Raw genomic sequence first — 10,519 nt, 5'->3', positions numbered from 1 at the left:
TATCACTAATATGACTAAGTAAATTTATCTGAAGCAAGGTAATTTAATCAGAATAAAGATTTAAAAATTAAAACAAAGCAGTTGTTAACTGATTATGGAAAATTACTATTGTTCGCTAGTAGATGATGTTTTATAGTTTATTCTGTAGCACAGTGTCTGACAGACACAGAGGCTTGAATTGACTCAAAAAATAAACAAAAAAAAGTATCTCGATCGGATAACAGATGCTCGGGTTATACCATCATTCTTGAGCTCACATGAATTTTAAATTAGTTCGAATCTATCCCTTCGATTTGCATGCAGTGATGGATTTATTTTTATTCACCCTCAAATTTATATTCGAAAAGCTGATAAACCAGTTTCTATCAAGAGTCTAGAGTAAATATGGAAGAATTAAAAATTCAGTCTTCAAATAATATTTTTCTTGTTGTCATGAATAATAAAAAGATACTTCAGAGTTATTTTAAATCATTTTAAAATCGATTGTCGTCAATCCATCTTTTATCAGCATTTTTTACACACTACGTTTAATTTTAAGCTCACACCAGCTCTTTAAAATCACTTGAATGTCTATGCTTGAATTATTCAAATTTTGTGAATAAATATTACTAATCATTGAATGAAATTGCAAATTAATTAAGTAACAGATAATTTTATTAATGGCGTCAAAATATTTTTTTACATTTCTTTTAATAAAATAATATTCTTTATCTATAAAACAACATGATTTTTATACTCAATAAACTACTTTACTTATAAAAAATGCTAAAATCGTTTTTGCTATTTCATAAAAATCTAAAAAAATACTCGAAAATATACTGTCAATTCTCAACTATAATTAATGCAATGCAAATGGAAAAAATGCCAATTAAAATATTTGGTCTCATTATTTAGAAATATTTACAAGGTATCCCATTGAAGTGATCACTCCTCTACATTTGATTATCTTTTGATATTTAGCGACCCACTTTAAATCAGCATTAGCACCGAAGATATCAATTACTGAATTCCTATTTAATAATTCTGTAAGTAAATTGTAAAAAATGTTAATATCCATGTTTCACAATATTCAATTGATGAAATTACTAACACTTACGATTAGGATCGTTGTGAGTTAATAATTGAATGTCATGTTCTTGCGTAAATGCTTGAAGAGTAGGAGGAACGACACAACACATTAGTAGATTTATTTGTACGATAGTTGGTTTGACCTACACATTTAATAAGACATAGATTATCCACAAAAAAATTCAGATGAAATTTCTTTTTTTAAGTTATAGAAATGACTAAATGATTTTCTTTACATTTGCCCATTCATATAATTGCATAAACACTGTGGTATCAACATTGCTGACTCCACCTGATAAGACTTTCCCGGCATTAAAGAACTCTTCCATTACAGACCACAACTGCTGGAGCGATTGTAATTCTTTTTTCCGATCTCTGAGACCGGAGTCGGAAAAGTCTCCATATGCTAGGATTACTGTTTCTATGAATTCTGTGTGGAGTACTTTGAGTACTGTAATTAATTAAGCAATCATTAATTTTTTGATTACATATAATTGTGTAATTATAGTACCGTATTCAATTATTCCTTTTAATGAATCAATTAATCTATATTTTACTTTTAAAAATACTCTTAAAATTTTTAATAAAATTTTAGACTAAAAACTCTTAATTTGGAGAAGCAAAACTTTTTTCAAGCTTGAGAAAATTATTTTGTAAAATTCAATAAACACCATTGCTGATTGTTTTCTAATTACAATTCCTGATAAAACAAATCCATAGAAATCATACTATCTAATTGAAATAATAATTTTGTCAGCTTTTTCATAAACTTTTGCTCAGTTTTACATCTAGAGCCTTTAATAAAGATTTTCCATAAAACGTTTCAAAGAAAATTCTTCTTCTTCTTAAAAGTGTAATAAATAAAATAGCCATCAAATAAATAGATTTACTTTGATTAAGAGCATCTCTCAATACATTAGGATCAGCTTCAGGCATAAATATTTTCACTGTAAACATCAACTCTTTCCTATCATCACCCCCTGCACTGATGTCATTTTCACCTGTCTAAATAAGAAATCACCAAGTTTGTAAAATTCCAAGAGCACTTTTATGAACATATATATGCTTACAGTGTTCTTTTGTGGATCCTTGATAACAATTTGTAATGCATCAATCAGCTGCAATGAAACAATTCAATTATTATCATTTACTCTCAACTAGTGTGCACATTTATTGTTAATCTTAATGTGTATAACCTCAATGTTAGCATACATTCAAATTACTTTAATGTACGAATCAGTTTCTAGTGTAATCATTCTATCAAAATTTCTAATGGATTATTATTTAATAAATTTAATCACATAAATGAAATGAATTCACGTACTTCTTTATCTGATGTTCTTCCTGCTTTTAATTTTAATTCGTCAATAGCAAATACATTTCCAGTATTAATAAGTACATTTTCTGATACCATTTTTCTTCTTTTATTGTTAATGACTCTTATAGGATAATGATTGTTGACGTTTGGAATGTTAGATATAAATTTTTGTTTCAAAAATTAACAATCGCTTGATTGTGTATATTGTTATTACGCAACTGTACTTTGACGACTGACGTGATGGAATATTTCACAGCTTTTTATCATAACCTCGAATCCTGTACTTTTTTCAAGAATTAACACAATTTTATTCTACAATGATCAATGTTTTCAGTAAATTACTCATTATTTTCAATTCTAGACTAATCATCCAATCATAAATCAACAATCATGACATTCTAATAATAAATATTACTTAAAAACAGTTTTAAAAATATTTATAAATTTTTTTTGTTCATAAAAGCTCTCATTAATTATCTTTTAATGTCATTATCATTTATTGGTATTAATTTATTTGTTTTTTCATGACAAAAAAAAAATTGAAATAATTAAAAAAAATATTGGTAACTTCTGAAAACAGGCTGACAACTTGATAGCTTTTACTTGTTTCTAGGTCTGAGATTCTCACTAAACTGGTCAAGAAAAGTGTATTTAGAAACACAAGTGTTTGAGCTCTATCTAAAGACGCATATCAATTGTTATTGACGTTGTAACCTTACTTGCTATTTTGAAAAATAGTAATTAATAATTGACAAAAAACAAAGATGCCAATTGATTACGCAGCATTTGCGTATGCAGCTACAGTGGTTGGTGGAGGAATCCTAGGCTATGTGAAGTCAAGTAAGTAAAAATAAAAAAACTGCTTCATCAACTTCATTATGCAAAATTATTAGAAACTTCTACATATTTATTTTTGCAGAATCTATACCATCATTAGCTGCTGGATTACTTTTTGGTTCACTTCTAGGCTATGGAGCCTATCAAACATCCAATGATCCTAAAAATTGCATGGTTTTACTGGGTTCCAGTGCTACATTAGGTGGTATGATGGGCTATCGTTTCTACAACTCAGGAAAAATTATGCCAGCAGGAATTATCGCGGTTATTAGGTGAATAATCATTGATAAGTATATTCAAATATATTGAAGAATATATTCTCACTCATAATAATTTATTAAAAAATTGTTTCAGCACAATTATGTTTGTTAGAACAATTGTAAGGACTTTCACATCTCCATTGAAAACGGAGTAAAACAATAATATTCTCTACAACTTAAGCATTTATTTTATTTTGCAACCATTTCGAACAAAAAAAAAGCTTTAGGCATTTATATAAGTAACTCATGTATATCTTAATTTTGTTAAAAAAAAATAAAAGTTTCAACTAAATCAATTGTTCATAGATACATTTAATTCCATTATTTTATATAAATTTAAATCTCCCGCTTGAATCTTGTCAACAGTGTGCGCGCGCATTCGAGATTTTTTGACAACTCACTCTCGTCATTTTTTAAGATCACGTGATACTTTTGCTATCAGTAATCAATATGTCGATACATGTATAGTCATTTTAAATGATAATCATTTTTAATTAAATTATTGCCACAGAAAGGATTACTAAGTAATAATAATAAAACAGTTGTACCACTACAAAATTAGAAAAGTGTTCACTAACGCTTCCTACCGGCATTTTGTGAATGTATTTCTGAACTCAAGTCTCCACTCGAGCCTATGGCTGGTCTCGTCGTCCACGTTTAGGAGTTCTGTTGAAAATTTTGATAAATATCTTTTTTTGTGACGAGTTCAATTAATTGGAATATCATAATCCAAACGAGTAGTGACGCACACGCGTAAAGTAACTAACGAAAAGCGAATAATCTGCGAACGAATGTACTTTTCGGCTTCATATCTTCAAAAAGCTATAGCTCGTGAATCCGACAAGCTCTGGCTACTCAAAGAACAACGTACCCAGAGCTCCAAAACGATTTGACTTATTTTTGGGATAAAGTCAACGAAAACCTCCATCATTCCGCCTTTAATCGAGTGCCGGCCCGCAGGGTGGCGATCATTTTATAAGGTAATTATATTATTCATATTATTTTTCACTTTCATCTGTTACGTAGAAAATGGCATCTCCATACTTGAGAGCCAATGTCATATGAACAGACATTAGATACCTCATCAGCAATGAATCATACGATTCCAAGATATTCGTGAGGAATTTTTTTTTTTTTAACGATTAAGCCTTAAAGTATAAAATTTATTCAATTTACTAATTTTTTTATAATCGACTTTTTTTTTTTTTAGGTTACTGAGTTATTTTCATATCATCATTTCGTCACTTCTACAATCGATGATCATTATTGACACTAGATTAAATACCCTATACTACATTTTATGCACTAAAAATTATAATATCTCAAAACTCAAGTGATAATGATCCAGAGATAATTGAATTAATATCAATATTTTTAAATAATACTTAATATAAATAATATCTACTCAAGGTTAATTTCCTTTTTTATCAAAAGTAATCTAATATCAATGTGTCAAGTACATTCTCCATTTTCTGAAATTTTTTTACTAAAATACTCCTGAAATGATAACATGAATTATTTCCAAGAATTTCAGGAAACTCTTCATTACTTCTTATTATCTTTTATTAATAGAAATTAAGATATAATTATTATTAGATTTTTATAAAATAGTTTTTCTTGTTACACATTGACGACAATCTTAGTGACTTCAATGTTTACTTATACCATCAAACTATATAGTATCAGATTTCGTAGTAAATCCTGATGATTGCTGGAAATGGTGCAACTGTTTTCCCCCAATCTATTTTTCTCATCTGATTTCAATTTCATTTTAATCACTTATGACTAATCCCATTTACCTAAAAACGATAGAGTAAATATAATTATTGAAGACTATCAATGGATCATTACTGAAGTTAACTGAATTGTTTACATTTATAATCGACTTGTCATCTTAGTTAATTGCTTTATTAAATTTAATCACCGATTAAATTAAAAATAGAATGAAATTAAAGATTAGCAGCACTTGAAAATTTTTGATAAATTCTGATTGGGTTCCCACTTTTTACGTAATAAAATAAGCCATCATGATTGTAAATGTAATAATTATTACGCTTAAAACATTTTTAATAAGTGTAATAATAGTACGTCATGACATATCATTTTTTTAAAACAAGGTATTATATTAATAAAGTGTAATGATTAGCAGTACTAGAAAAGAATGATTACATGATTGTATCATAGATACCTGACACCTTTAATGAAGAAGGAAAAAGCCCAAGTGGTCTGTTCATCACATTCTTAAATCATATAGATATTATCTCGATGAATCCAGTATTTCCAAGTTGATAGATAAGATTCTCGCTCAAGTCGACTTGGTACCAAGCATGGCTGCCTGATAATACTTATCATGTCCATATAAATAGTCGCCAAAATAGTTACATCGGATTCAGTACTCATCGATTCTGCTCATTGGCAAGAGCTCCTTCTAGCCAGTTGAAACATCTTTCGACTTTGCATCTTTCAATTTATCTTCTTGGTTTTTATTCTTCCATATCAATATTACTTATAGATATCTTCAACACGTAATTTATTACTATCCTACAATTCTCATTCTTGTACATTTTTTCCTTTCAAGTTTGAAATAAGGCTCGAGAATTTCATCCTACAGCCGAGTATGTTGACTGAACACTTGATATTAGATTATTTAAGTTTGCTACGTGGAAAAAAATCATCTGAATGAATGAATGGGAATGTTTGGTAAACTTGATGATTTTTTCATAAATAAAAAAATGTGATATTGTTTCAGGATTGTGTCTGCGATAGACTGGTCGGCCAGTCTGTTGGAAAAGATCTAAAAAACAGCGGCAATTGGAAGTTGGCCCTGAACGCAGAGCCCCCGTGGCTTTGCTAGCACCCCTAACACTGATATTGTCTTAACGCGCCTCCCCACGACTCTTCCAATTCTCATTGACAGCTGCCTCGTACGTATTGTTTATAATATTTTCTTTCATTGTTCTGTATAATTACTACAACCATAATAATATTGGCATAATTATTTACAATTAAATATATAAATAATTTATCTGTTCTTAACTTTCAACTTGAATAATTGATAGTTGATTCTGTAAATAATTATTTATTGTAAATGAATTTCATTTTAGATTGCTGCCTAGCGCCTGCAGAGTAAACAATTGTTAATAAATAAATCACTTAAATCCAACCATGAAAGTCACAAATTCAAACGAACGCATTCACGTGTTGGACAGCTCATCTACCGTAATGACAATAATCGAAGATATTGTGAAAAGTGGCTTGCAGGAAGAAGCTTTTTATGTACTTGATGTTGGAGATATTGTTAAGAAACATCAAATCTGGAAAGAGAAATTACCCAGAGTGGAACCTTTTTATGCTGTTAAATGCAATGATTCTCCCACTGTTATTGAAGTACTTGCTGCTTTAGGAACTGGTTTTGACTGTGCTTCTAAAGTAAGTTTACCAAAAATATTTCTGTACACATAAATTTATCAACAAATAACTAGTTTATTAATTGATATTTTTCTAATATTTCAGGCAGAAATAAATAAAGTACTTAATGCAGGAGTGGATCCTTCAAGAATTATTTTTGCTAATCCAGCTAAACCTGCTTCCCACGTTCGTCATGCTGCTGCTGTTGGAGTTGATGTTACAACTGTGGATAACGAAAGTGAATTGCACAAAATCAAGAAAATTCATCCAAGAGCTAAGGTATGTAAATCTCAATAAAAAAATTATTGTCAGTTTCTAGCAATTTATAATTAAAAAATAAAATATTCATTCAATTTATTTCGAAAAATAAAAATATGAATGTCAATAAATTTTTCAGATTGTAATTCGCATTCGTTGTGATGCGGAAATTTCTCAGTGTCCCTTGGGCATGAAATTCGGCTGCGATCCAGTCTGTGAAGCACCGAATCTCCTTCGTTTAGCACGAATGTTAAATTTGGATGTCATTGGTATTAGTTTCCATGTAGGTTCTGGTTGTCAGGACCCACCAGTATTTTATCGAGCAATTTGTCATGCAAAAAATCTATTTGACATGGCTAAAGATCTTGACTTCAAACCGTATCTCCTCGATCTTGGTGGGGGTTACCCTGGTGATAGAGGAACAAGCATTGACAAGATTGCTGATGTTATCAACACAGCACTCGATGAATTCTTTAATAGTAAGTTGATTTATTAATTTCTTTTCCTATTACTCTTCTTATCTTCTAACTAGTTATTCCTTTTATTCACGACAAACTTTTTTTATTTTTACAGCTGACGATGTCCATATCATCGCTGAACCTGGTCGTTTCTACGTCGCATCAGCTTTTACTCTAGCTACGAGCATTCACAGCAAACGCTCTGTGCGTCATGACAAATTGTCACCAAATTCTATCACTCACAATATGTACTACATCAATGATGGCGTTTATGGTTCATTCAACTGCATTCTATATGATCATCAACGTGTTATTCCCACTCCATTAAAGGTAAATCACAACAAAAGCTTCCATTTATTGCTTTCAATGAAAATTATTTCTCTACAAATAAATATTCATGATAATTTATATTTGATAATTTAACGCTGGGTATTTGCATGAAACTATTTGATTGGTGTGCAATGGCACGTATGAAGTAACAGACAATCAAAAATAGATTATTCTAAAAATATTACTATATGTTTATAGATATGGATTAAAAATAGTCAGTTTAAAATACTTATTTGAATGTATATATTTTTTCTTAGAGTTTTTTCAAATGCATTCTAGGAGTTTCTACTAGTTAATTATCAGTTTTATTGAAAAACGATTTTCATGTCAAAATAAAACGTTTAAAGATGTTTCGAGAAGATAAATAAATTATGTATAATTTACTGCTGAAAGACCAATGACCTAACACAAAGAATAATTGTATAAAATTTTTTTACATGATGAGAAAAACAAAAAAAAATTAATTATCATTATTCACTGATCAAAACAGCATCGTTCAAAACAAACGAGTTATCCAGTTGCTAATAGATAATATTTTTTTTCAGGCTGGTTGTGGAAAATTGATTCCCTCAAGTATTTGGGGTCCAACTTGTGATGGACTTGATCAAGTGGTCGAAAATGTATTGATGCAAGACATGGACCTTGGAGACTGGATAATTTTTGAAAACATGGGCGCTTATACCTTGCCTGTAGCATCTCCATTCAACGGATTTCCAGTTCCAAAGGTGCATGTGGTTGCAGAAGAAAAAGTCTGGCGGTTGTTGAAGGATATCCTTCCAATGACTGAGGATCATTTTGTGATTGGCAACACTCCGGCTAATTTACGTCTTGGCCTTGATATTGATCCAACTAAGATTGATGAGTGGGATAATCCGTCGATTGATTTATCTTCATCAGGAATTATCAATGAACCTCCGCCATCATCACCATTCATATACGAGTATGTTGAAGTAGAACCCATTAATTAAACGAACAGAAACGTGATTAATAACAAACTCTTTCTACACAATTTTTTATTTCATTTAAAATCATCAGAAGACGTGGACAATTAACTTGCACAAAACTTAATCAACATATTGAAGCATTTTTTGGATAGAATCAATAACTGCCATTAAAATCAGTATAAAAGATCATTAAATGTTTTAAATTAGTTATTCACTATAAATTCCATTGAAAATATTTTTCTACGATGAAGATATATTCACTAAATACTTTTTTTGAGTTTTTTATCTCTTTAGTCAAGTTTGTCTGTCTTGGGTGAGCCCACAGCACGTGGATAATATAATTGTTTTTTTTTAAATTTCTTTATAGAAGATTTACATCAAAACTTGTACTTATTCTCAATACTGTTGTCGATAAAAGATGATGATAATAGATGAAATCTGCTCTTTCTTCATTAAAATAGAAAATAGAAATCATATAAAGAAAGCTCTTAAAATAAATATTATCTTTAAAAAAATTTAACGTAGATTAAAGAATTTACGATTCTTCTTTATATTGAAAGAATCAATGAATTTGTAGATTTACACATTAATTACTTAATCAAAATAAAGAAAAAAAAAAAGAAACATAATCGATCGTACAATCTTTTGTACCTTTGTACAAATGAAGAAAAAAAGAAGCATAATAACTTTGTGATTGTAGCTCGATTTGACGTGAAAATTATTATTATTATTATTATTATTATTATTATTATTATTATTATTATATATTGAGGAATAGCAAATGATCATAGAACACTTAAATTAGTGATTCATCCACCACTATTGAAAATTGAAAAAAATTATATATCCAGTGGTATCACAGCGACAATCCGTAGAAAAGGCAAGTAGAAAAAGGATATCATACTCTGCAAGAAAGCTAGAATTTTTAAAATGGCATTGAGGCAGCTGTCATCAGAAATACAAAAAGATAATTGGTTTTTTCATTAATTATTATCCTTAATTGTATTATATATATCAGCTATTGTCATAATTATTATTGTTGTTACTTAAGTAATTATCTATCCGTGTAATCATGTATACTAGATCAATAAAGATTACTTCAAAATATACAAATAAATAATTAATTGTCCTTTTCTGCATCATTTTCTTTTCATCAGTTTTATTTTATATAAACTGTATCTATATAACTATCATAATTTATTATAATTATACTTTTTGGTTTGAATTATTGCCTCATGATTTTTATAAAACAGATGAGAGTAATTATATGTATATACACAAATATTTATTCATTTTTAATGAGACAAAATAATTAGTTGTAAAATAAACAAAAAAAAAAGGTTCGAATTATTAATAAAAATTATTTAATTGATTGTAGAAACCTTCAGTTCATAATTTAGTAATAGTTGTTTTCAACTTGGTCAATGACCTACAAGATGTATATAAATTATATGCTTTTGTAAGATGAAGAACAGCATTCACCTTTGATGATCTATAGATTAACAGATTTATATAAATGATATTTTAAAGGAATAACCTTTTTTCCTTCAGGAAATTTCGGTGAAATAATTTATAAAAACTATCATAACAAAGTTCTAGGAATGAAGATGTCGAATAAAAAAGGTTTTAATAAATTAT

General features: G+C 29.0%; 3 protein-coding genes across 4 annotated transcripts; 2 read left to right on the top strand and 1 right to left on the bottom strand.

The window, feature by feature from the left end:
- Positions 1 to 636: 636 nt before the first annotated feature.
- Positions 637 to 2,822, bottom strand: Gclm (Glutamate-cysteine ligase modifier subunit). Its single transcript, XM_035088049.1, has 6 exons — positions 2,393 to 2,822; positions 2,139 to 2,186; positions 1,959 to 2,073; positions 1,305 to 1,519; positions 1,097 to 1,211; positions 637 to 1,023 (listed from the first exon to the last, which is right to left on the bottom strand). Exons 1-6 carry the CDS (start codon positions 2,480 to 2,482, stop codon positions 887 to 889), a joined length of 720 nt encoding a protein of 239 aa, XP_034943940.1. The 5' UTR covers positions 2,483 to 2,822; the 3' UTR covers positions 637 to 886.
- A 182-nt stretch (positions 2,823 to 3,004) lies between these two features.
- On the top strand, positions 3,005 to 3,693 carry LOC118069746 (transmembrane protein 14C). Its single transcript, XM_035088055.1, has 3 exons — positions 3,005 to 3,226; positions 3,306 to 3,495; positions 3,578 to 3,693. The coding sequence occupies exons 1-3, from the start codon at positions 3,151 to 3,153 to the stop codon at positions 3,636 to 3,638; spliced, it is 327 nt and encodes a 108-aa protein (XP_034943946.1). The 5' UTR covers positions 3,005 to 3,150; the 3' UTR covers positions 3,639 to 3,693.
- Positions 3,694 to 4,027: 334 nt separating this feature from the next.
- Positions 4,028 to 9,547, top strand: LOC118069743 (ornithine decarboxylase 1-like). Of its 2 annotated transcripts, none has more exons than XM_035088048.1 (7): positions 4,028 to 4,463; positions 6,233 to 6,407; positions 6,588 to 6,912; positions 6,997 to 7,170; positions 7,289 to 7,628; positions 7,723 to 7,937; positions 8,483 to 9,547. In XM_035088048.1, the coding sequence occupies exons 3-7, from the start codon at positions 6,649 to 6,651 to the stop codon at positions 8,903 to 8,905; spliced, it is 1,416 nt and encodes a 471-aa protein (XP_034943939.1). In that variant the 5' UTR covers positions 4,028 to 4,463; positions 6,233 to 6,407; positions 6,588 to 6,648; the 3' UTR covers positions 8,906 to 9,547. The 2 variants fall into 2 exon arrangements, with proteins under 2 accessions (XP_034943939.1, XP_034943938.1); XM_035088047.1 differs by lacking the exon at positions 4,028 to 4,463 and adding an exon at positions 5,860 to 6,098.
- Positions 9,548 to 10,519: the final 972 nt, after the last annotated feature.

Source organism: Chelonus insularis, unplaced genomic scaffold, assembly GCF_013357705.1.
Source record: "Chelonus insularis isolate UGA/USDA-ARS -01 unplaced genomic scaffold, ASM1335770v1 contig_42_pilon, whole genome shotgun sequence".
NCBI classification, from domain to species: Eukaryota; Metazoa; Arthropoda; class Insecta; order Hymenoptera; family Braconidae; genus Chelonus; species Chelonus insularis.
Note: the sequence above shows the minus strand (reverse complement) of the source record. Positions and strands in the feature narration are given on the sequence as shown.

What these genes read in the sequence shown, in the direction of transcription:
- Gclm (XM_035088049.1), bottom strand. Translation starts at nt 2,482, where the DNA reads ATGGTATCAGAAAATGTACTTATTAATACTGGAAATGTATTTGCTATT. An exon ending in AGGATCCACAAAAGAACACT is followed by an intron (nt 2,074 to 2,138) that starts GTAAGCATATAT and finishes TTTCTTATTTAG; the next exon opens with ACAGGTGAAAATGACATCAG. An exon ending in GAGAGATGCTCTTAATCAAA is followed by an intron (nt 1,520 to 1,958) that starts GTAAATCTATTT and finishes AATTAATTACAG; the next exon opens with TACTCAAAGTACTCCACACA.
- LOC118069743 (XM_035088048.1), top strand. Translation starts at nt 6,649, where the DNA reads ATGAAAGTCACAAATTCAAACGAACGCATTCACGTGTTGGACAGCTCA. An exon ending in GTTTTGACTGTGCTTCTAAA is followed by an intron (nt 6,913 to 6,996) that starts GTAAGTTTACCA and finishes CTAATATTTCAG; the next exon opens with GCAGAAATAAATAAAGTACT. An exon ending in AAATTCATCCAAGAGCTAAG is followed by an intron (nt 7,171 to 7,288) that starts GTATGTAAATCT and finishes TAAATTTTTCAG; the next exon opens with ATTGTAATTCGCATTCGTTG.
- LOC118069746 (XM_035088055.1), top strand. Translation starts at nt 3,151, where the DNA reads ATGCCAATTGATTACGCAGCATTTGCGTATGCAGCTACAGTGGTTGGT. An exon ending in CCTAGGCTATGTGAAGTCAA is followed by an intron (nt 3,227 to 3,305) that starts GTAAGTAAAAAT and finishes TTATTTTTGCAG; the next exon opens with AATCTATACCATCATTAGCT. An exon ending in GGAATTATCGCGGTTATTAG is followed by an intron (nt 3,496 to 3,577) that starts GTGAATAATCAT and finishes AAATTGTTTCAG; the next exon opens with CACAATTATGTTTGTTAGAA.